This window comes from Aythya marila (genome assembly GCF_965140915.1).
Source record: "Aythya marila genome assembly, chromosome: 2".
NCBI lineage: Eukaryota > Metazoa > Chordata > Aves > Anseriformes > Anatidae > Aythya > Aythya marila.
Window position 1 is genome coordinate 136,276,059 of NC_139043.1, and position 23,138 is coordinate 136,299,196.

A 23,138-nucleotide genomic window follows, 5' to 3' on the forward strand; every position below is an offset into this window, starting at 1 on the left:
TACCCATTGGAAAGAAATTCAGGTGGATGAAGCCATGCACAAAGAACAGTAGCACTGTCTTGCAACAACACCTAAGACCACAACGCACTTGGTGTTTATGGCTGGGACACCGCATAAACTATTTGTGAAACAGCTGTGTAACCTGGCAGGGCAGAGAGGCTGCTTTGAAGCCATCCTCGTACTTCTTTTTAATTATTCTTAGAAGTGATTGAGTGATTTCTCTCTTTCCTCACTTCTTCAGGATAAAATGTAGTTTCCTGAAGCGATCGGTCCAGTTAATTCAACGTTTACAGATTGATAAGGACTGTACTATCTTTGGTAATCTGATGACACATGCTTCTACATTTCCTCCTCTTTTTGACTTAGATGCCAGATTTATCTAGTGCCTAGAAGAAACGAGGAACTGGGTGAGAGCCAGCTGGCTGGAATCCAGTCGGAAAGGTGAAGGTGATGTTGACTGGAAGAGCAGAATGCTTTGAGGACTTGATGAAAATCAGACACTTTATTTTGTAAGGGTATCTTTTTAAATATAGCATACTCGGTTTCTGTGCAAGGGTTTGTGTAGATTATTTATATTATAAATAGATAGTGTATATATTATAAATAGATAATGTATATTATCTATTACAAATAACGAGAGACTACACCAAGAAATGGAACGGGCTCCTTTTAGTGAAAGATACCACTGAATTTCTTGGACAAAATTAAAATTTGATGAATATGTGTGCATGATAAGAGGGATGGATTACTTCTGACATTTGCTTTACTAGAGACAACCTGTCACATTCTTTCGGTGATCTGTTCCTCCAGAACTTGTTTTCCCAAAGGAACAACGTCTTTAGTACAACATTGGAGGTAGAATTGTTTAGTTACTGGAAGTGTATCCTGGAATTCATTCGTTGTAGAAATACAGGTAATGAGGACCATGATACTTTCAGTATTTTTTTTTCCAGGTCTTTGCACCTGGGTTGTAAGTTGACGGCCCATTAGAAACAGCATCAGAAACGTAAAATTTATGTTGGAGATTTCAAACTGTCCAAACTAAAGCTTATAAAACCACTTTATTACTGCTACATATACATATACAGTTGTATGTATCGCAGTTAATGTAAAATTTGGAGTTATGAGACAATGGCAGGTAGATCTCTACTGCTTGTGAATAGATGGACAAGCCAGAGATGCGGATTCTTCAGTGTTCCTGGACAGGTTATGTCCCATGTATTGGGGCTGGTCGGCATTTTTGGCAATGCATTTCGAGAAATCCCTTTTCCAGAAATTCCTCCTCGTCACCAAACTGCTGGCTTAGGCGGGGGTTTCAGACAGCGGAGGCACTTCAGGAGGTGGATCCTGCTTTCCAGGGCTGGCGGAGGGCTCCCTTATCCCCCCAGCACCCCACCCCTGCTCTCCTCCCTCGGGCAGACGCCGGGACAAACCCCGCGGCTCCCGCAGGCCTCAGAGGGGACGGGGCTGAGGCAGGGCCAGGCCGTGGAGGCCCGGCCCGGCCCCACCTGTGGCGGGCGGCTCCTGGCGGCCATGCCCGGCCCTCCTTCCCCCTCCCCGGCTTCTGTCCACCACACCGTGCCCCGAAGCCCGCTCAGCCCCGGGGCTCCACCCGCCCTCTCCTCCCCTCATCTCGGTCCTCGCGGCTCGCGTTGGCTCCTCCTTTGTGATTTTATTTATTTATTTATTTATTTAAATCGCGTCCTCTTTTTTTTTTTTTTTTTTTTTTTAATTTTTTAAAAATTCCACCTCCTCCTCCACCCGTACAAATTAATTAAATAAATAAATAGCGATCGGCCGCTCCCTCCCTCCCTCTCTCCCTCCCTCCCTCCCTCCTTCCCCGGCCCCTCGCCGCCGCCCAGCAGCCGCTAGGGGCGGCAGCCGGGCCGGGCGCTGCTCAGGTGGCGGTGGCGGCAGAGGCGGAGGCGGTGGCAGCGGCGGGGGCGATGCGGGGCCCCCTCCCGTGACTCCGGCTCCTCCGCCATGCCATGGGTTAGGCGGCCTCCATCCCGGCGGCGGCGGCAGCGGCACGAAGAAGCGGCGGCGGGGCTCGGCCGGGGCGAGGAGGAATTATGAGCCGCGGCTTCCCCCGCTGCGCTCCCCGGGGCGCCGGGGCTCCGCGCTCACCCCGAGCCCCCCCGGCAGCGGCAGCGGCGGCGGCGGCCTCCGAGCCCCGTCTCCCGGCTCGGTGCTCGGGATAAGCCCCGCTCGCAGCGCTCCGGGCTCAGCCTTGCCCCTCTCTCTCCTTCCTCCTCCTCCTCCTCCTCCTCCTCCCTCCGTCCCCTCCCGCCCCGGGGAGCCGGCGGCGGGTGGGTGCGAGGTCGGGGCTCCCGGGCACCCCGCCCCTCGCCGTCGCTGTGCTGCCGGGCTATTGATTTGTATGTGCGGCTCCCGGCGCCGGAGCCCGGGCAGCGCCTCCCGTAGCTTCCCCCCCTAAAGATGTCGGCTCCCGCCGGGCCCCGGGGCGGCCCTGCGCCTCCTCAGCCGCTGCCGGCGCCTCAGCCCGAGATGCCCGACCTCAGCCACCTCACGGAGGAGGAGCGGAAAATCATCCTGGCCGTCATGGACCGCCAGAAGAAGGAAGAGGAGAAGGAGCAATCCGTGCTCAAGTAAGGGCGGGCGCACCCCCCCCTCCACCTTCTCCTTCCCTTCCTTCTCCCTTCCTCGCCCCGGCCCCGGGGGGTGGCGGCGGCGGCCGGGGGGCGCCGGGTGGGGACGGGGCCGGGCGGCGGCGGCTCCGCTCCCCCCCTCCGGCCCCGGCGGGGGCACGGCGCCCAACATGGCCGCACAGGTGCCGTCCTGGAGGGAGGGAAGGAAGGGGGGAGCCGGGGGGAGGTGGGTCGAGGCGGCGGGCTCGGCGCCGCCGGAGGGGGGCGGATCGGCGGCGGCGAGCTCCGTGCCGGGGCCCCGGCGAGCTGCGGGCGGTCAGCGGCGGCCCTGCCCGCTGCCCGCTGCCCGGGGCCTGCGCTCCGGCCGCCTCCCCGGGTGGGTTTGCAGCGCCGCCATCTTCCTCCGGCAGCGCGCCCGCCCCGCCGCGCCTCACAGGAGGGGGACGAGGGGCACCGGCACCGGCACCCGGCGGCCTTCAGCACCCGGAGCTGTCCGCACGGCCCCGCCCGGGAGCTCCCAGCGCCTGGGAGCCGCCCCGGAGCGGCGCTGCCTCAGCCGGCACCGCCGGCACCGCTCCCCTCCCCTCAGCGCCTCCCCCCGCAGCTCCCCCAAAAATCGGTCCCGGGAAGCCGCCCCCCGAGCCCGGCGGCGCTGCCGCTGCTGTCACCGTGATAAAAACTTCCCGTTGCCGCCCGCCCGGCCGTGAGGTGCGCTCCTGAAGCACCCGGGGCGGTTCGCTGAGGTGTGTGGAGAGCGGTGGTGCGGTGCGAGCACGGGGAGTGAGGTGCCCCGCACGGCTCCCAGCCCGTGCTCCTCGCTTGGCTTGCTGCTGGGACGCTTTTGTTTTAAAGCAGCCCAGGTTCTGTCACGTTTCTAAACGGTGTGATGCAAAAATAAACAGGCGTTTGTCTAAAATCTCTCCTCTCGTAAACAATCCTTACCAAAAGGGAAAGGAAAGTTACTCGAGTTGCACTTTAGGCACATAATGCCAGCACTACAGCTTCTAAGAAAGCTCCTGGCAGCTTCTGCGATCTCCATGCCTCCAGGATCACTTTGGATGGTCAAGCTTAGAAATGAAAACCGAAGCCTTCTCATTTCGTGACCAGTGAAAGTCGGCTTCGGTGAAACAGAGCGGTTTTCAGTTGTGGTCTTCAGAAGCTCGGGACAAAAGGGAGGTCTTCATCACCGTCTGAAGACAAACTAAAAACTTCTCGTGAGGTTTAGGCTCTGGTGGTGCCTCACTGAAGTTTTCTCTTGAGTTCTGGGTGAGCTATGAGGGGAATGGGATGGCAATGAGTTTATACACAAAGGCTAGCCTGACACAGGCTCTCTAATGAAAATGCTGGTGTCAGTGGAGTTTGGAGAGATGGCCCACGATATTTTATAGGATACCAAGATCTGGTGTCAGATGAATACCTCACCAGTTTAATTTTTCTTAAAGTGAAGCGGTTCCTTGAACCGTCAGATACATCTGCATTCTGAAAATACCAACAGCTTTGTTAAGCACAACCCCTCACCAGTCACACAAGAGCGTGGTCCGCATTTTTAGGTAGGTATTACTGAGCTTAATTCTCTTGACAGACGTTTTCCTTCTGTCAAGAGAAGAGAAAGAAGAAGAAAGGAAAAAAATCAACAACCCTGCATTTATATGAATGAACTGCTGTTATTGCATATAGATAAATATAGAGCTAAATCCTGCAGTCTTTGTTCAAGTGTAATTCTCCTCGAAGGCAAGCTCCCTTTGAAGTGGAAGGTATTTTTGACTGACTAAGCAATAAAATTGTGTCATTTCATTCCACGGAGGAATATGGGAGGATAAAAAAAGATGCTGGAAACAAGAGTTGACACTTAGAGATATTAGCACAAGAACTGTTCAAACATTGTAGAGAGGGACAAGCATGGATTTCCTCTAAATTTTAGATAATTTATGGTGATTGAGTGTCAGTATGAATGGCTAGTCCCTGGGCTCTGCTTCCTTTCTGCGTTCTATTTCTATTTTGTGCTCTTCAAATTCTTATGCTGTGCCCATCACTGTGGTATTTGAGCATCTTCCAAAAGTGCACTAAGTAGCGTGACTCACATCTGTAATGTGGACCGTTTTTTTTTTTTTTTTTTTTCTTTCACTCCCTGGGGTAAATATGTGTGGATTTAAAATAGATACATAACTTCTTTTCCTTCTGCTTGTTTTACTCTTTTTTGGGGAAAGGAAATGCAGATGGTATTGAGTTGTAATCTGTAGCAACTAATAGTGATCAGGTCAGCATGAATTCCTGCCAGGATTTGCTGGAACATGATGGCGTGTAAAACTGAAGCTTTCCAGATTTGCTCTTTCCTTTGGCCTGGTTTGCTCTGTGAAATATGCCTAGCTGCAGTTATGCTCCGTGTTCCTGTGGTGGAGCTTCCGCTCCTAAAGGAGGACAGGCAGCAAACTGCTGCTTTGACTGTCTCTCCTCTGGATTTTTTGGGACCCTGGGAGTGCATCTTGAATGTCCTGTGCTAGGAAGGTGCCTTTTTTGGCAAGGTTACCGTACATATGTTTTGTGTAGTGCAATATATGCCTAATGCATGGCACTCGGAGAAAGTGAGTTCACTCAGAAGAAAGCACACTGGGTGTAAGTCCTTCTGTTTCAGGAATATTTACATATTTTCAACTTCTGGCATTGTGGGTGTTTTAATTTCTTGGATCCCACACAATGTTTGATGATGACTTTTCCTGTATGTTACACACATCCTTCCTCTCACAATTTCTATTTTTTTTTTGTGTATAAACTTTCTAAGGGGCTTTAGATAGTACTGTTTACTATATATGGATTGATTTATGGGATCCATCATGTGCTTTTTTACTTTACATTTGTGCTTTTGTATCAAGAAACTGACTTGAGAGGTTGCACACAGGAAAAGAAACATTTGTAGAAGATGCAAGGATGCTGACATTATTTGTAAAGACAAAGTTTCAGCCTGTGTGGTGTGCATAAACACTTACCTGTTTGTAGTACTGTGAGTTTCCAGCTTCTTCTAAGCTATTTGAGCTATTCTGAAAGCAAGATGAAATGCTATCCTAGTGAAGTCTGGCTCACGGCTCTGAAAACACAGGCACTTCAGCTTCCCAGGGGTATGGACGGTTTGGTCCAGTAGAAGGCAAGCTTACCCAAGAGAAATTCCTTTATGAAATCATCCAGCCTTTCATATATTCGCAAGGTATCACTCAAGTTTACCCTAGAAGATCTCACTCTGTGTGCATGTGAGTGAAATCGAGTGGCATCGCCGTCACTTTTATGCAGGGAGAGAGGACGGATGGGCACACGGTGGGCTAGATGGAGAAGGGTGGCTCTCTATAAGCCACCCCAGCAGGCCCACGGTTAGCTCTAGGAAGGTACAGGTGGCTGTGAACTTGTATGTGCTCCGTTGCTCCATGTCTGCAGTTGTACAGCCATGGTAAGAAATGACTGAAATAAAACCCGTGATGAGGACACCGCAAAGAAGCTGGGCTCTGTAGGCTCTGTATGGCGCTGTGGGTGAGTGGGGTGTGGGGCGGGACACTGGGCCTGGGACAGAGGAGGCAACAGACTGATGGCTGAAAGTCACAGTAAATACCTCCCATGGCTATCATAGTGCTTTATGAATAATTATCCTGCTTTATGAGTAATCAGCTCTGATTTACACCGCTTTAAAAGGATTGTGTGTTTAGGATTTGGATTTGGGGCTGGAGGGATGACAGGTGTAGGTGATGAATACATGTGTGTGTGTGTATAGATATATATATATATATTTTTTTTTTTCCCACAATAGAGATGCATATATGGGAAATTTCAAAGTTTATGGGGTAATGCAAGAAGATTCACTTCTGGCTATATAGTAAACTAGGACTCCAGGCAACGTGAGCTGCGTAAGTTATGCTCTCATACCTTCGCACGGAGTTTTGTCTAAATTTAGGGTGCTGATCAGAGTAGGCCATTGTTACACCACTTACTATTTTGCTTTTATTTCTACTTTTTTATAAAAGAAGTATGATCAGGGTGACTTTAATAACTTTATGCAGTGTGAGGTAAGCGGTAATGGAAGTTGTAAGAACAGGTGTAGTTGAGGGAGGACACAAATCCCCTTGTCTCCTTCTGTTCCCCTTTGCCTTCCCTTTTCCCTTTCTTCTACCTCATTGTCTGCTCTCTCATAATTTTCTTCTCCCCTTTCTTTTGTTTTACAAATTTGTGCTGCCTCTTTGGCCTCTCAAAATTACCATTATTGGTTATTCCTTTCTCTTGCCACATGGTTATACATGTTATACCATAGGTAATACCCATCAGGATGCTGTGACTTGTACCACTTGCTCTTCAAGAAGCCCCAGTGTTTACGATTGCTGTGTAAAGCTGCTAGCACACTTTGGGGCACTGTCTGCAAATAACAGCAGTGGTACTTCCTCTTAGTGACTAAGCAGAATGCATTTGGAGATTGTACAGACTGGCAGTAGCACTAATTACTGGGTTTGCTAATGTTAACGTTGAGTAAAATTTTGGAAGATTGCAGTAGTGCCAATGTTGTTCCAGCATTCAGAAAGTGCACGCAGGATGGCTTGGATGTAGAAAGGCCTAACATCATATGGGATCGAAGAATAGAAAAGCTGATACAGGGTTTGGTTAACAAGGAAATCAAAAAAGAGATATTTAACATCAGCTGATGTGTGCTTTCTGAAAAATATACCGTGTGAAATAAATACACTGTTACACTTGTTTGAAACCAAAAGACAATTCCCAATTTTGCATTTTAAAGGCACCATACTTTAAGTGCTGGGACTGTATCCTGGAAAGTGGTGACTGGGTGAAATGCAGTGGTCTCTGGACGTCAGGGCAATGAATGGTCCTTTCTGGATTTTGTCTGCCTGCATCTATGAGCTGGATAACTTCTAAATAATGGGGAATGTTAAACAATTGATTTTTCCATTGAAACAACAGCTTAATTAGTATGTGTATTGTAAGCACCAAAATGCACCAAAGCGATAAGTTACTACAGAACCAAGGCTTATAACTTAATGTAAAATGTGTTTTTACCCTGCCACTGGAGTTTTAAAATACCTGAAGCACATTCAAAGCTCCATAATAAGGAGGAAAAAGTAATACAATGGTTTGAACTTCGAAATTTTATCCAATGCAACTACTCTGTGAAATTAAACATGTACATAAACGTTCAGTTTTTATCTGTGAGGTAGGCGTGACAGTCTTGGGAACTTGGGAAGTGAATGCCACCTCTCACCATGTGCTCCACTGCTCCCTTAGAGCTTTGCTGTCTTACTCAGAGTCAGTCAGAAGGCTAAGTTAGAAAGTGTCTGTGCATACTGTGTATTCCGTGTTCCAAGCTCCTATTTTCTAGGAAGGATCTTTTTGTGTTGCCAGCTTCTTTCCTGTTTCCCCAATGTTTCTGTGATGGCTTTTTTTTGACAAGAAAAGCAACTTGGGGAGACGAAACCAAAAAGAGCACAAAAAAATGATTAGTTGTGATCTCTTCTATACTTGTTTGACTGCTACAGGCATTATGCCTTAACAACGAGCTTTGAGGTGGGGACATTTTTTTATAGGATGACTAGATCATATGGGCTGTCTTAATCACTTGTTCTACTATATCATGGTTAATAGCTACAGGTTATCGTGGATAAACTCATCTCTCTAAAAAGGGGAGTCTTCATAACTCAGTCTCAGGAAGAGCCTAATTAAAGACCGATTGCTTAAAAATGGCATTCAAAACCAGTTGTTTTTCAAGCAAATTAACTGCTATTATACATCTGAGTTCAAATCAAGCCACATTATTTTCTGTAGTTACTGAGTTTAGATTACGTCTCCTTGAAGTACTGCATGCTGTAACAGGAGGAAGTGTCAGCGCCTCAAATTATAGCTGGCTGTTGAGGCTCTGTAATAGTTTATTAAGAAGAAGAACAGTTTATATCTAATCTGGTAGTGCTTTTTTAAGCTAATTAAACCCCAACAACTGCCTTTTGTGATTTGTTGAACTTCTGGTGATACAGTAAAACTGCGGAACCAGTGCTCTGCTGAAAAGGTGCTTCTGCATGATGTTCTGTAGCGCCTGCTTCCTCACGTTGTTTCTCCAGGGTATCATCTTGAAGCTGCAAAGGGATTATCAGTCAGGATCAAGATTATAACAGCTAATGTAATACTCCCAGATCATATAGGGGAGTAGGAGTGCGTTTAAGAAGTTAATATACGTGGCTTTAGGAGAGTAAGAGTTCAAAGTCATTTATATAGTGCTTTGCTGTTCTCGTTGAAACTGGAAGATGATTCTTTTATAGTCTTAAATTCAGCTGCCATCACACTTTTCCACCTGAACATATTTGTAGATTGATTTTAGTTGCGCTTAACTGACATCAAATTCATGCATTTTGATGGTGGAGGAGTTTACAGTATTCCACTATCTATCTTTGGTGTTTTGATTCAAGGAATATCTTTGATTTAGGCTTGAAACTGTTCTTACAACCACACTGAGATATCCTGTTCATTCTAGCAGGATTTAGCAAGAGCTGAACATGTGTTTCAATAATGTCCAGGTACTTCTGTTTAGAAAATTCACAAAGAAAATCTTTAATTAAATATAAAGAAGTTTTTTTTTTTTTTTTTTTTTTTTTTTTTTTACTGTCCTTGTGGGGTTAGTTCTTTCTTCTTAAATCTTACGTGAATTTGCTTAAATACTTCCTCTATTCAACACTGATAGTTTTAAGGTGAATGGTTCCTTAAAGCAAATACTGTATTATATTTGTACATAGACTCACAGGTCATATAGCATTACCAGGTATTTGATATAGCGTGAAAATTGGATTCTGTGTATTTGAGGGGACAGTCTTTAATAGGTGTATTATCTAAGCGCATAAGGGATATCAAGTGTTTTGACCTTTAAATAGAATTGCCAGTTACAATCAGTCATAATTTTTGGACAATGTTTTGCAGATATATTCTATATAACTTCTCAAAAACATGTGCTCTAGTGTGTTAGTAATAAACCCTTTTCCCTGTGCAGTTACTCAAACTCTTGGTGTGAATACATTTTTCTCTTTACCAAAAGGTGGGTGAGAATTAATGCTTTTAAAGCCGTTTAAAGCTCAGAAAACAAAGAACAATAGAAATTGGGTCTGTCTGAGGCCTCAAGGGGCCTTCCAATTCATCCTTTGCCTCCAGGTATGACCAGCTATAACACAGTGATTCCTGACACTTATTTGTCTAATATATTGGTTCCCAGCTGTGAGGGCACAGCTATGCAGTACACAGGCGTCGTGGCTGAGGCACGAGCACTTAACAGGAGATACACAGAGTTCAAACCTGTCGGCTCTGCAATAGTTGTGCTGTGTACACAGGAGAAGGTGAGGAGAGGGCCAAACATCTTGGCATAAAGCTCCCTGGCCCAGTTATGTATGAACCCTGCACGTTTTTTTTGCAGATGACAGTTTGGTGTGTATATATACGTATACATCTGATGTGAGGTATGCAAACAAAGAATCTTAACTACTTTCCTAACTGGAGGTGGAGATTCCTTGGTGTCCCTAGGTAATTTGTTTCAGGTACTCAATGTAATTATCCTTTCCATTACATTTTTTTTTTCTCCTAAAGGTAAGCCCAAATCTCTTTCCTGCTATTTGCTGCTTACTCCGTCCCCGGTGGAAACACAGAGCATTCTGTTACTCTCCGCAGCAACCTTTCATATACTGCACAAATGTGATTATGTCTCCTTGTGTAGATAATCATCATCCCCTTTCTGTAGGCTCAACAGGCCATATTTTCTAGACTTTAGGCTGTTCTTGTTGTTCTCGGTATTCCTTCTAATTGAGCTTTTTGAAATAAAGAGTCCGAAATGAGACATTGTATTCCAAACAAAAATGTATGGGGAGGGTGCAAAGATCACACCACGTGTCCTACATAGAACACCTCCCTTGACAGCCACTGTCATGAGTGTTTGGGGTTTTGGTGGTGGCATGGCAAATTGACTCATGATCAAGAAATTGGCTTGTGATCTTCTATACCTTCAGCATGCTTTTGTGCAGAACTGCTGTGGAGTGATTTCATTCCTCTTGTTGTATTTGAACTTGGTTACCCCAGTGTTTGTCTTCATCCCTGTTGAGTTACGCTTTGTCTGTATCAGATACCTCTTATGAACGTTGAGTTGGAGCGCTTAAATAAAATGAGAAAACAGCCCTGGGAGCGACGACCAGGATTTGTCTCTATAGAGTATCCTAATCGCAGAGGTATTCAGACTTTCTTCTGGTTGTCTGTACTTGCACATTCCTGACTGCACAATTGCTCAACTTCATAGGCAGAAGGCAGAATAATCTCACTCCAGTTTTGCCCAAAGCTTGTTGGTTAGGGAAGAGAGAGCTGTGCTCAGATCTTCTCAAGCTGGGAAGGGTCTAGGATACAGGTCTTGTACCTCCTTGGGAAGACTTGTAACTTTCATGCCATCGTAAAGGAAACAGTTGCTTCCTCTGCTACATTTATTCAGTTTGTGGAAGCTGTTGGCGACTTAAAAACAAATTTGACGAAGTTGTTGAGGTCCCAGAGATACTTAGTTACTAAGGGTCTAATGAAAATAAGTAGGTGGTCAGTGGAAAGATTGTTCACACTCCTGACCAAGGAAAAGCCTGCTCACGCTCCCTAGATGCCAAGGAGTCCTTACAGCAGAACACCAAGCATAGACATCAAAATAAATTAATCATGACTTGTGTCCTCACAAAATCAGTCTTTTTTTGGGTTCCACACTCGTAGAACTGCTTGGTTAAGGAAAGCGATTGCCTCAGTTTTGGTGTGTTTTTCATTCCACGTTTGCAACTTCTGTAGTTTGGGATTGAGCACAGAGAATCTCTGGGATCATTCGGGTAAGATGTGAGTATATATAGTGTAATACTTCTACATATGAAATAACTGAAAATACTGAAATTCTAAAATTCGATTTAGAGCCAAGAAAAGATGTGCCTTTAGGATGTGATCCATCTCATTGTAAAGTAGATGTTTCATGTAGTCTGGATGAATTGCAGAGCCCATTTCCAGCCATGGACTTAAAAAGGAGGTAGAATACGGCAGAGTTCTGCCACGTAGGCATCGTAGGTGAGTTGAATCTTACCCTTGGAGTTCTGACTTTGAGAATAATTCTTCACTATTTGATCTAATGAAAATGCCATAGCCACTTTCTGTGCTGGCATTGACTTCTATAGTTTTCTAGACTTCTTTAGAAGCCTGTCTGCTGATCTGCATCTTCTGCTAATATTTTAATGAATTATTAATTAGGGCATGTTTATTTATCCATATCTTTAATATTTGAGACTCGCTGCCGGGAAACTGAGTATGCTTCCTTTCTAAGTTATTCTTAGGATTTTGTATAATTTTTAGTATATTTAAAATTCCAAGAGCCTTCAAAGAATGAGGTTTAAAAGAAGCCCTTGGACCACAAGATATTTCCAGTATGTGGGATTAAATTTATCTATCAAGAAAGCACATTGCAGAGAAAATCTGCCTGTGTCATTCACCAGTTAGAGTGATTAGTGGATATATCAAGCCAGAAAACAGAAAGTCATGGCTGCAGGTAGTTAGTTTGTTAGGTGAGAAGTTAAAAACACGTGATGCTTCAGCTACTTGGAAATACAGATTTGTCTTTAAACTCGATAAAGATTTATTTCCATAACTCACATGCCATCTCTCTTCTTCTGTTATGTTCTGGTGTAATGCAAGCTAGTATATTTCAACCTATACTTTGAATATTTTGCATGCTTTTTCTGCCAGTAAGTCATTAGTTTAACAACATTTACGTAGCTACCATGTATTTTGAAGTTGGTAGGGCACTTTTGATAGCAAGCTAAATAAAAAATACAACTGAATTGCTATTGAAAGAAGTTATCGATATGAGCTCTGAAACTTTCATGCTTTAAAAGCCTGGATAAACAGGTATGTGCCAAAGATGTTGTGTGGAATAGAAATCAAATATATTTTTGCTGAATCAGGCCTTAAGACACTTTGGGAACATGGGTTTTGATTCAGCGTGCTTCCATTAATTTGGTTAGTCACTGCGATTATGATTCATTTCATTCTGTGTAACCAACTGCTGCACAGTAAGTGACAGCTGAACCATGTATTATCTAACAGCTAGAAAAATAGCATCACTGTCACGTTTAGAAGGCTGAGGATTATATTTTTACTGAGCACGTGTTTTGTACTGAAGTTGAAAGGCTTCAGGAAAATCTTAATTTTTCTCAAATTACTTATAACATTACAGATATGAAATATAACAGTAAACAGCATGAAGTATTTCAAACAAACTTTATTTTGATTTATTACTATTATGAAAGTTTTTGTTCTGTTTTTGGATATTTTATTGGCTTTTAGGATTAGTTGTGAAATTATGGCTGCAGATGCTTTGCTGGTTTACATATAAGTGGCAGGTTTGCAGAACTAAATGTAACTGAATAGAAAATACTTCTCAAGTGCTGCTATTACTCCATGTTAACATCAGAACACATTTCAAGGGCAGAATTTTCATTATTCTGCTAAATTTTACCGAAAATACCACTGAGACTCAAAAATTAGCAGGTTGTAAAGTTAAGCAAAAAAAACAATGTATGATGGAAACAAAATTATATTTTCATCTAGTTTCCATGTTTCTTTCTAAAAATCATACATTCCATGTTTAAAAACAAGTATCAGAAAGTCCAAGTATATGTTTTCCTGTCCTGTTTATGGCTTATCTGGAAAAACACTGTACAGGGTGATGTGAAGACACCAAGCCAAGAAAAGGTGTTTTCAGGGTAGAGTACAGAAAAAGCACTACGTACTTGAAAATGTTGAATTCTTCTGTCTGGTTGATATCTGAACACAGAGGTGGACAGAGATGAATGAAATTTAATGTATTATAGCTGAACACTGATACACATTTATGTATTTTGAATGTATTTAGGCATCATTGGAAGATAAATGTTTTTAGCTACTTTGTGGTTTATATATCAATATAGGATCATATCACAGAATATCTTTGGTTAGAAGGGACCTCAGAGATCACCCAGTCCCAGCCCCCTGCCATGGGCAGGGTCACCTCCCACCAGCCCAGGCTGCCCAAAGCCCCATCCAGCCTGGCCTTGAGCACCTCCAGGGATGGGGCATCCACAGCTTCTCTGGGCAGCCTGTGCCAGGGCCTCACCACCCTCACAGTGAAGAATTTCCTCCTAACCTCTAATCAAAATCTACCCTCTTTTAGTTTAAAACTATTCCCCCTCGTCCTGTCATTATCCAATTGAACAGAGAGTTGTTCTCCATCTTTTTTATAAGTTCCCTTCAAGTACTGAAATACTGCAGTGAGGTCCCTCTGGAGCCTTCTCTTCTCCAGGCTGAACAAGCCCAGCTCTCTCAGCCTGTCTTCATAGGAGAGGTGCTGCAGCCCTCTGAGCATCTTTGTGGCCCTCCTCTGGACCTGCTCTAACAGCCCCACATCCTTTTTGTGCTGGGGGCCCCAGACCTGGATGCAGCACTCCAGGTGGGGTCTCTGAAGGGCAGAGTATAGGGGGACAGTCACCTCCCTTGATCTGCTCTTTTGATGCAGCCCAGGATGCAGTTGGCCTTCTGGGCTGCAAGGTGGATTTGCCGTGAGTTCTTGTGTAAAATTCAGCCTGAATTCTGTATTTGAAAAGTATTTAGAGCAGGTATACTCTTATATAAAACATGCTTTTATTTGGAGAATGGCAAAATAAACTTTTAATTCGATTTTCAACTGTTAGTGTGAATAGTCATGTTTGTTCAACACAAACAAGAGTGATTATTATTGTATAATTAGACCACGATCACAAAGATACTTATGCCCAAACTTAAATGCAACATCAGTAACTAATTTTTAACTCATTCGGACTAGTTATTTACATGTAAGAGAGAGATTAATTAAAATGAATATAGGTTAAAAATTTGTCTTTGTTTCTACTACCTAATTTTGTCTAATAATACTTAAAAAAGGAAAAACATTCACTGAAACTGCACTTTCACTCTAACTTATATTTAATAGTGAATAATTTTTTTCATTGTTTAGCCACTGTGCATGTAAAGACTGGAGCGTATCCTTCCCAATTTACATTTATTTTTAAAGAAGGGATTTCTTGAAAGTTCCTGGAAGTAAATCATTAGTTCACTGGCCTATTAACTAAATAAAGGCACTGTTGTATATGTTGTGTTGTTATTAATTTAAGTCATTGAATAATATGCTCTGACTTTTATTCTTAGGTAAATAAGAAAGAGTAGTTTGGACTCGGTAGCCTTTTTTGTCATTCTCTGTAACCATAAGTTCTTCTCTGACAGGGGCTTAGGAGCGTTTTATTGTAGTAATCCATGAAAAATTTTTCTTTTAACAGGGCTGCCATGCCTAACACAAGCACGACTAAGCACTTCCTTACCAAAGATGACCTATTTTAAAACAGCTTTTGCCTCCCATTGGTGCTGCTGGGCATTTTGTAAAGCTGCCCACAAGAAAGATGGTGGCTTGTGTTGGAAGAGGGAAAGTACCATTAAACAACTTCTGTCTTGGATACAAATAACTTGTGATTGGTGTTTATAACATTACTGAAGGGTATTATCGTGGTGTGGAGTGAGGTTTACACAAGAGCTTTTCTATGCATTTCCATTGCTTAATATATTTGGTCATCATCAGTATCTTTTTCTAGGGATGGTTGGAGCATCTGCATAATAGCTTTTGTGTTTACAGTACTAATGTGTATTTTAGCCTTAGTTTCAGTTTTTCTGGGGAAAATTTCTCTGGATTTGATACAAAGGGAGAAAAGGATTGTTACTGAACTCTTGCCTATCAACCTGTGTATCTTTGTCTTTTAATTAATAGTTAGCTTTCTATTGGCATAATCAATGAAAACTCATGTAGGAATGTATATGGAAGTAGGGAATTCACTAGATTTGTAATTAAAAATTGCATAATTTCCTTTTTGGTGTGGAGTAACTATTTTGTAAGTATATTTAGAAAGGCTAGTTTGAGCCTCATGACACCACCCTTCCCTGCTTCTGTGCTGAATAACTGGAGTTGGAAGGCCATCGCTGATGGCCTCCTCCAGGCCACATCCACCTGCTCCACCGGGGGCTCCTCCACCCATGTGGGGGCTGCAGCGTGGAGATCTGCTCCATGTGGGACCCATGGGCTGCAGGGGGACAGCCTGCTCCACCAGGGGCCTCTCCACAGGCCGCAGGGGAACTGCTGCTGCCTGCCTGGAGCACCTCCTGCCCTCCTGCTGCACTCACCTGGGGGCTGCAGGGATGGTTCTCACTCCGCTCTCCCAGCTGCTGTTGCTTTTTTTTCCGTTCCTTTCTTCAATCTGCTCTCCCAGAGGCCCAACCAGTGCTGCTCATTGCTTGGCTCTGTCCAGCCATGGGTCCCTTTTGGAGCAGCTGGAGCTTGCTCTGCTCTGACATGGGGCAGCTGCTGAGCTCTGCTCACAGAGGCCACCCCAGCAGCCCCCCGCTACCAAACCCGTCCCACATAAACCAACTAGAGCTCCTGCAAAAGGTGGGTCTGAGCAGCTGCATTAAGCGGTTTATCCCCCAGGTAGTGCTCTGGTGTCTGTACCACACAGGCAGCTCCATCCCCATCCCAGCTGCTTCCTCGTGCCTCTGTGACACCACCGCAGCCCTGGTGCAAGTGTCTGGTGAACTGTCTAGTGAAACTGCTTCAGGGAATTTAAAAATATCCTCCTCCTCCCCATTTCGGCAGAGCTATTTTTATCGATGGAAAGGAACTGATCTGGTTTACTGTACAGTCCTGCAAGCAGCTGTGCTAGCACAGCTGAGGGACCGGGAGAGATTAGCTACAGTGCTTTTCATGTTTCTGGAAGCAGTGGGCTTGCTCCACTCTTATTTCCACAGTCTGCAATGACTGCTCGTGTTGCAGTCATTGAGAAAAACAGCAATCAACACTTAGGAAATCATTTCCGATTTGGAAGGTTTTTGAGGTTTGAGTAGATGCAGCCAGAATTAATGTTCAGAGCCCTTTCTTATGATGAAAACCAGGAAAATGCTCCTAAAATTTTACTATTGAATAACTGGAGTTGGAAGGCCATCGCTGATGTTAGTTGAGGTTAAAGGTTTTGTGTCTCAGTGTACGCAGGCTGTTTTCTCAGATACTTAAAACAGGTTTTCTGATGTAGCATAACATTTCAGCTCATAGGATATGGAAGAAAGAGATGGGAAACACCTTAGATGATGCTGGCCGAGTGGATAGGCTGTAGAAAGCTGTGTTGTTCCATTTTCCAATGCGATCTGGTTTATAAATAATGAAGGATGTGTAGCAAGGATCCTAGTTGTAATTGCAGCACACACACAAGCTCATGTATTTTCACAGGTGGCATAATGACCAAATGCTCTTTGTAGTGTGTGAAATAACGTGAAATAACGCTTTGCCCCGTTTCAGTTTTTGGGTGGAGATGAGAACTTCCGATTGTTCAAATTATGTGGTGATTTTGGCTCTAAATTTGTTCGCAATTTACTTGAAATGCAGGCTACATGGATATTTTAAAATAGAGGGCATATGAATAAGTTGTAATTTAATCTATTATTGAAACCATTTTAAATAATGGCTGAAAAATTATGACTGAATTTAAATTTGCTAGGGTCATTAACTCATGAGCTACTGAAAGTTTATAAGATAGCACAGAGAAACACGAAGTGTGGACTTAGTACCATCTATGCCAACACATAAGAAGGAGGTAGACCTTGCATCAAAGTGTTTAATTTTTTTACTTGTAGTAAAAGTAATAGACTTGCAAATTTATTTGTGCATCTGACATGTAGCCTGATTGAAATAATGGAATTCCTTCTAAAAAAACCACCAACAACCTTTAAGAAATAGAGGATTAAAAATACTACCATACTAGTAACATTTTTCTGAATGCCTGGTGTTCTTATTTTCAAGCAATGCTATAATTTAAAGGGACATTTTATTCTTTCAGGAGAGAAATAAATCTATTTGGACTAGGATTATTATGTAGGACTATTAAATATTCACATATTTTGTACTGTCTGGTTGCTAATATTAGCCCAGTATTCATTAGGAGCTACAATCTACTATTGGACAGAAAGTATTTTTTTCTCTTGGATTGCTATAGCAGTCATCTTTGATCTGCATTTTACTGAAAAATCAAACATCTATCCCCTTTCTTATGCCTTCCCTTTAGGCTACTGGTAAAAATTACTACAGAAACAATATTTTAACATGTTAACATGCGTTGTACCCCAAATGAGAGTGGTGATTCTCTTTTCAGAATCACAGTCCACTCTTCTGGAACGATGTGCTGCCCCAAAATGTGAATAAATTATGTATTTTTTAAAATGTCACATTCACTTAGAAACCAGCAATTTCATTAAAAATATCTTTCTTTTAAACATTTTTTTTTTCTATAAATATTAGGCACAAATATCTGGAGGGCATAGTAAGCTTTTACTTTTTCACAGGTTAATATTCATACTGTCTCAGTGTCTGCTTCTACAAATGCCTAGTGTCCGACTGGATTAGAGTTCTAGTTTGTACCGCTGGCTTGAATTCCTGTGTTAGTGGGAAATGAAATATTAAAAGGTCTTTCCTCCTAATGCTGTATGTAAAGAAGATGCAGTCATGCTAGGTGTTTTTCTCTAAAGAAAATGAGGGTGGAACTATTATATCCTGGGTAGAGATCCATCTGAGATACCAATGGGATTATTTTGAGATAGGGAAAATATTATGGACAGCATGTTCATCTTAAACAAGACTGTTTCCACACAAGAAGTGATATATTTATTATAGTACTCCAAATATCAAATTATACAAATACTGTTTTAATATTTTTAATTTTACTTATATTTAGGTTACACAAGTTTTGGATTTTCCAATTCTTGTATTTTATGTCCAGGTTATATATAAAAGTTTCTGTGAGGTGACCATTTAAGTCTCTCAATTCTATAGATTTTAATACAGATTAATTTAAAATTAGACAGTTTCCCTAACTCATTTTTTTACAGATGAAGCTTGTCAGAAAATATTTGGATTATACCATACCACTGGCAAATGAAACACTTTGTGATGCTTTCCTGAATTTTTTTTTTGTTTTGTAATAAAATGGCTGAGCCCGATTTTGGATTAACTTGCATTTTTTTTATTCTATTATAAGTCTACTGAAGTCATTAGATCGCTTCTGATTTAATCTTATTGTCAAAAAAAAAAAAAGAAAAAAAAAGAATTAGGTCCATTATTCCTCATCATTTATGTCAAAATTTATAATGGCAATGTGGGAGTGAGAGACTGCAGACGGCCTCTGGCCTGTCCTGTAGAATTTAAGCACTGAATTTGTAGGTCCTGAAGTGGCATTGTTGCAGGTGGAAGAGTGGAGAGAAAAGTAACCTAAAGTGAGGCATTGTACTCATAACAGAGAAATCTTGAAACAAAAGCCCAAAAGTTTTCTTTCTCTCCTTTTATTTTATTTTTTAATCATATTTTGTTAACCTCACGCCTCTTCAGCTGCTCTGGTACCTGTAAATAATTTCGTGTGATGACAGTTTGTGGAATACACACAGTATAAAAGTTGGCATTTTAGTAAACATTGAACCTCGTGTACATTCCCCAAACACCAGAAAGCTTTTGGGTTAAAGTTCAAGGCTGTCGCATGTGTAGCAAGGATTGTGCGTGCAGTAATAAAAAGGGAGTGAAAGGAAATTGCAATTTGATATCTACACTTGTGACATCATCTTGTATGTAGACACATCTTTTAGTTTTTTATTTGTTTGCAATAGATAAAGGGAGGACAATAGGGCTTTCAGTGGTTCTCATTCTTTTTTTTTTTAAGGCCAGTTAACTATATATAGTTACTATAGTTACTATGTAAAGCTATATATACTAAATAACAATATTTTTTGGGTCTCATTAGCAGAATTTTTCTGAGTAAAACGCTTTTACTGTCTGTCTTACACTATAAAACACTTTTACCTATTCTATCTATAGTAACTAACAGGTAAAAATAGTTGCTGTAGTGTCGTGCATGATCTTTTTCCCTCTGTCTTTCTTGTAGCTCTTTTCAGTGGCAAATCCCTGTATGTCTGTTGCTGAAGGAATACGTCTTCATGGGAGCTGACAAAATTAACTCCTGTCTGCAGCTAAATTTATCCAGTTTAGTCAAGCAAGAATCAAAGTACAGGAATTTGAAAAGGGCGTCTTTAATTAACGTTATTTCTAACAGTTGGCGTTTGATAGCTGAAGCTTTTTTTTTGCGCTGTCAGCTGCAGGGTTTCAAACTGAAGTGCTGTTTTTAATTTGCTGGTGACAGACAGCCGTGCCAGTCAACATGCGAGAGCCTGGGTGCTATCGGTTTCTGTTCGTTTGCTTATTCACTTTCTTGCTTTGCTACAACCTACTTGCGCTCTCCCAATCTGTCAGGCTCACTTAAAGTAAGTTGTAGCCTAGCTTTCCACACTGGTTTTGTTTTTCCCATGTTTCCTTATTTTAGTAAGCTGTTTTATCCAGTTTTAGCTAGAGCAGATTGATCTAGATCCTTCAGAAGATGGATGGATTGACTGGAGGCACCTGGAGGATTAACTCCAAACCACAGCAGGATACAAAGCTCTTGCATTTTTTTGGGGGGGACAGGACTGAGTCCTGCTGCACTCCATCTCCAGCACCTGTGTGGGTGTTTCCTGGGCAGAGGTAGGGATGGCGTTGACCGTAACATTCTGTTCCCAAATTTTGGGATTCTCTGCTCTGCCACTAAAATGGACGCGATCAGTACCAAGAACAAGCTTAGATTATCCCTTCGCACTCCCAAAACACATTCGGAGCCTTTAACAAATGTTGCCTCTGAAGCTGCACGAACAGGTTTTGTTCCATCCTCTGACCTTCCAGCAAAAATAGATCCCCTCTCATTGTCCACAGGGCTCGTGGATAGCTCTTCTTTAGTTTAGATAGTTCATCTTTCTCTCTTTCTTTCTGCTCCTGTTATTTTCTGTCCTTGAGGAAGGATTTTATTATTGAGAAAAGTTTTCGATTAGAAGGCGGGCCATTCATTTTAAAGGGCATATGAATTTGAGCTCAGTCTAGTAATCGTTAATAATTACAGAGCTGCCGTTCCAGACTGAGGATGCTCTGTCAGTACTTTCTCAGAATATGTTTCCTGATCCCTGCAGTTTGTCTGGATCCAGGTGTGCAACTCAGCTTTAAGGTTTTACTCCATAGTAAGAAAAAATTCAAACCTGTGACACTTCTCTCCAATTCCCCTGTGTCCTGCCTTCCACAAAAAAGAAGCAACACTGTGTGCATCAGGTGAGAGCCGTGGCGTACTGTGAAGCACAGCTGATGTGGATGGTCTGGAGGTGAGGATATTTCAGTCCCAGTACACAGGAGACATGTTTAGGTTCATCCCAGGTCCTGTCCTGAATTCCATCACCTGCAGCGTGCGTTGCATTATGGATTAATCAGCAGTATCTATAGCAGCAAAATCTGTAGTTTGCCATGCAGTGACATTTTTAACCACAGGCGTGAGGAGGCATCTTCTCCCAGGTTATTCTTGTTTGACGGCGAGGTTGCTGCGTTTTATACAAGTTGTATTTTCTCATCCTTGTTAGGCAAAGTTGAAGCAGTCTGACCAGGAAATGATTAATGCATGAATCAGAGTGACAGTGTCCTCATTTGAAAAGAAAAAGTGCAGCCTCCTGGATACTTAAGTTTTGGAAACACTCTTTGCCGTCAGTACAGCTGTGCCTCCAGGAGAAATGAAGAATCCAGTATGACCCCATGACTGTGCACTTGATAATCATTTCACTCTTAATAATCTAATCCGTCCATTGTAATGAAGCAATTAGCTTGCTGTGCCCCTAGCTGTACTCCAGTAGTGAATAATGGCAATTTATTCTCATTTTAACAGTTTTACTGTTGAACGCTATGAGATGGGGCTTATTTGACCTGACCTTTCAGGCCTCGTACACGGTAGGAAAAATATTTTTGTAAATCAGGCTATCTGTTGTGGGGATATTTATGATGGATGAATTTAGCTCCCTAACATAAATTTCTTTGGATCAGAAATAAAGGTAATATGACATCAGAGGAAAAAAAAAAGGGCAAGGAAAGGAGAAACCACAGCACTAAATCTGGCTGCTATTAGTTCCTCTGGTTTCAGTTGAAGTGATCAAAGAAGTGATCTGTGACAACGTATTATTCATTCCTGATCTCATCAGCTAGCCTCAAAATCTTCCCTGTATTTTTTCTATTTACTTTATGGTCTAGCACTCCATTTCGATGTAGGTTATCTTTCTAGGGCTCTCAGTTTAAAATGGACACAAAAGTTCCTTGCATATTTTTAAATGGGATAAGGAGAAGGTTGAATTTGATGTGCAGTATTTAAGGATAAGCTATGTTTACTGTGACTTTGCCAGAACTGGGTAGTGCTTGCTTCCTCTCTTCATTCACTGACTCTTTCAGAATTCCTTTTTTTCTGCAATGCTTTCTCCTTGTAAGGCTCTCTGTGATACAGGGAGGTTTTGTTCAGTGCAAATATTACTCTGCTCCTGCAGTGACTTTCTTTGCAGGAGTGGCACGCAGAATCAAACACAGCACTCAGGAAGCATGAGGAGGAAAGCAGAAGGGAGAGTGTATGGATTTTGCTCAGTGTCACTGCTGAAAGGCTCATCCAGGTGGCGAGTGACACGAGAAAGCTCTTGAGGGTAGGAAGCATTTTTTTTAATGTGTGGAGTTTTAATTAAAAAAAAAAAATTGAACTCTACCTCTACAATTCCCTACTGCCATATACTGTACAGAAGTACTACACCTGTATATGTTCTCCTGGGAATCTTTTCACATCTTCTGTAAGTTCTGAGCATAGTCAAGGTTTCCTTGCACCTTCTCACCTCTTTGTTGGGATCTGCATGTTCAAAAAGGTAATGAAAAAGATCTTTTTGGTTTTTGGGAGGATTCTTTTTTTGGATGACTTTTCAAACCGTGACAACATGTTGCTAGAAGCCAGACAAGTTTTGATATCTGGATTCTGCTGGAAGAAACCAGGACTCCTGCCAGCTCCTCTCCTCAGCATCTTGGCAGGCTCGCCGGCAGGCTGGCGGGGAGCAGCATCCTTTGAGTTGCTCAGTCCCCAGTTCTTCAGCAACGGAGACAGCTGGGGCTTCCAGGACCCTTGGTTCTGGGCTTGTCAGGTGGCTTGTTGCAAAACCTGGAGCCCCGATCAAGCTGGGTATAAATCAGTAATTCCACTTCATAGGAAATTTCCAAATTCTTGGTGTTCATTCTTCTGTAAAACAGATTAGCTGCAAGGTTTGTACCTTGTATCATCGTTTCCTTATGCAGATTTTGAATGTTTTCCTGTCTCGGTGTCTCAAATGTAACTCCGTGCTCTCTTTCATCTTCCTCTCTTCAGTCAGTTACAGAAAATTGTTACAGAACAGTGTCTGTGCCTTAGAGTACACTCACAAATATGCATGAAAATATTGTCATTAATAATGTGTGACCTGACATATGTCTCAGGTAAGAACATTTTAGTGCAGCTGATCCGT

The 23,138-nt window shown here is 42.7% G+C and overlaps 1 protein-coding gene across 16 annotated transcripts in view; it reads left to right on the plus strand.

Annotated features, from left to right (window-relative positions):
• Window positions 1-2,404: 2,404 nt before the first annotated feature.
• RIMS2 (regulating synaptic membrane exocytosis 2) overlaps window positions 2,405-23,138 on the plus strand; it is a gene marked incomplete at its 5' end in the record, with an annotated part of 447,679 nt that continues 426,945 nt past the window's right edge. For all 16 annotated transcript variants that reach the window (XM_082754487.1, XM_082754461.1, XM_082754481.1 and 13 more), the window contains one exon: window positions 2,405-2,609. In XM_082754487.1, coding sequence (XP_082610613.1) covers window positions 2,440-2,609 — 170 coding nt within the window. The remainder of the gene's footprint in view (window positions 2,610-23,138) is intronic.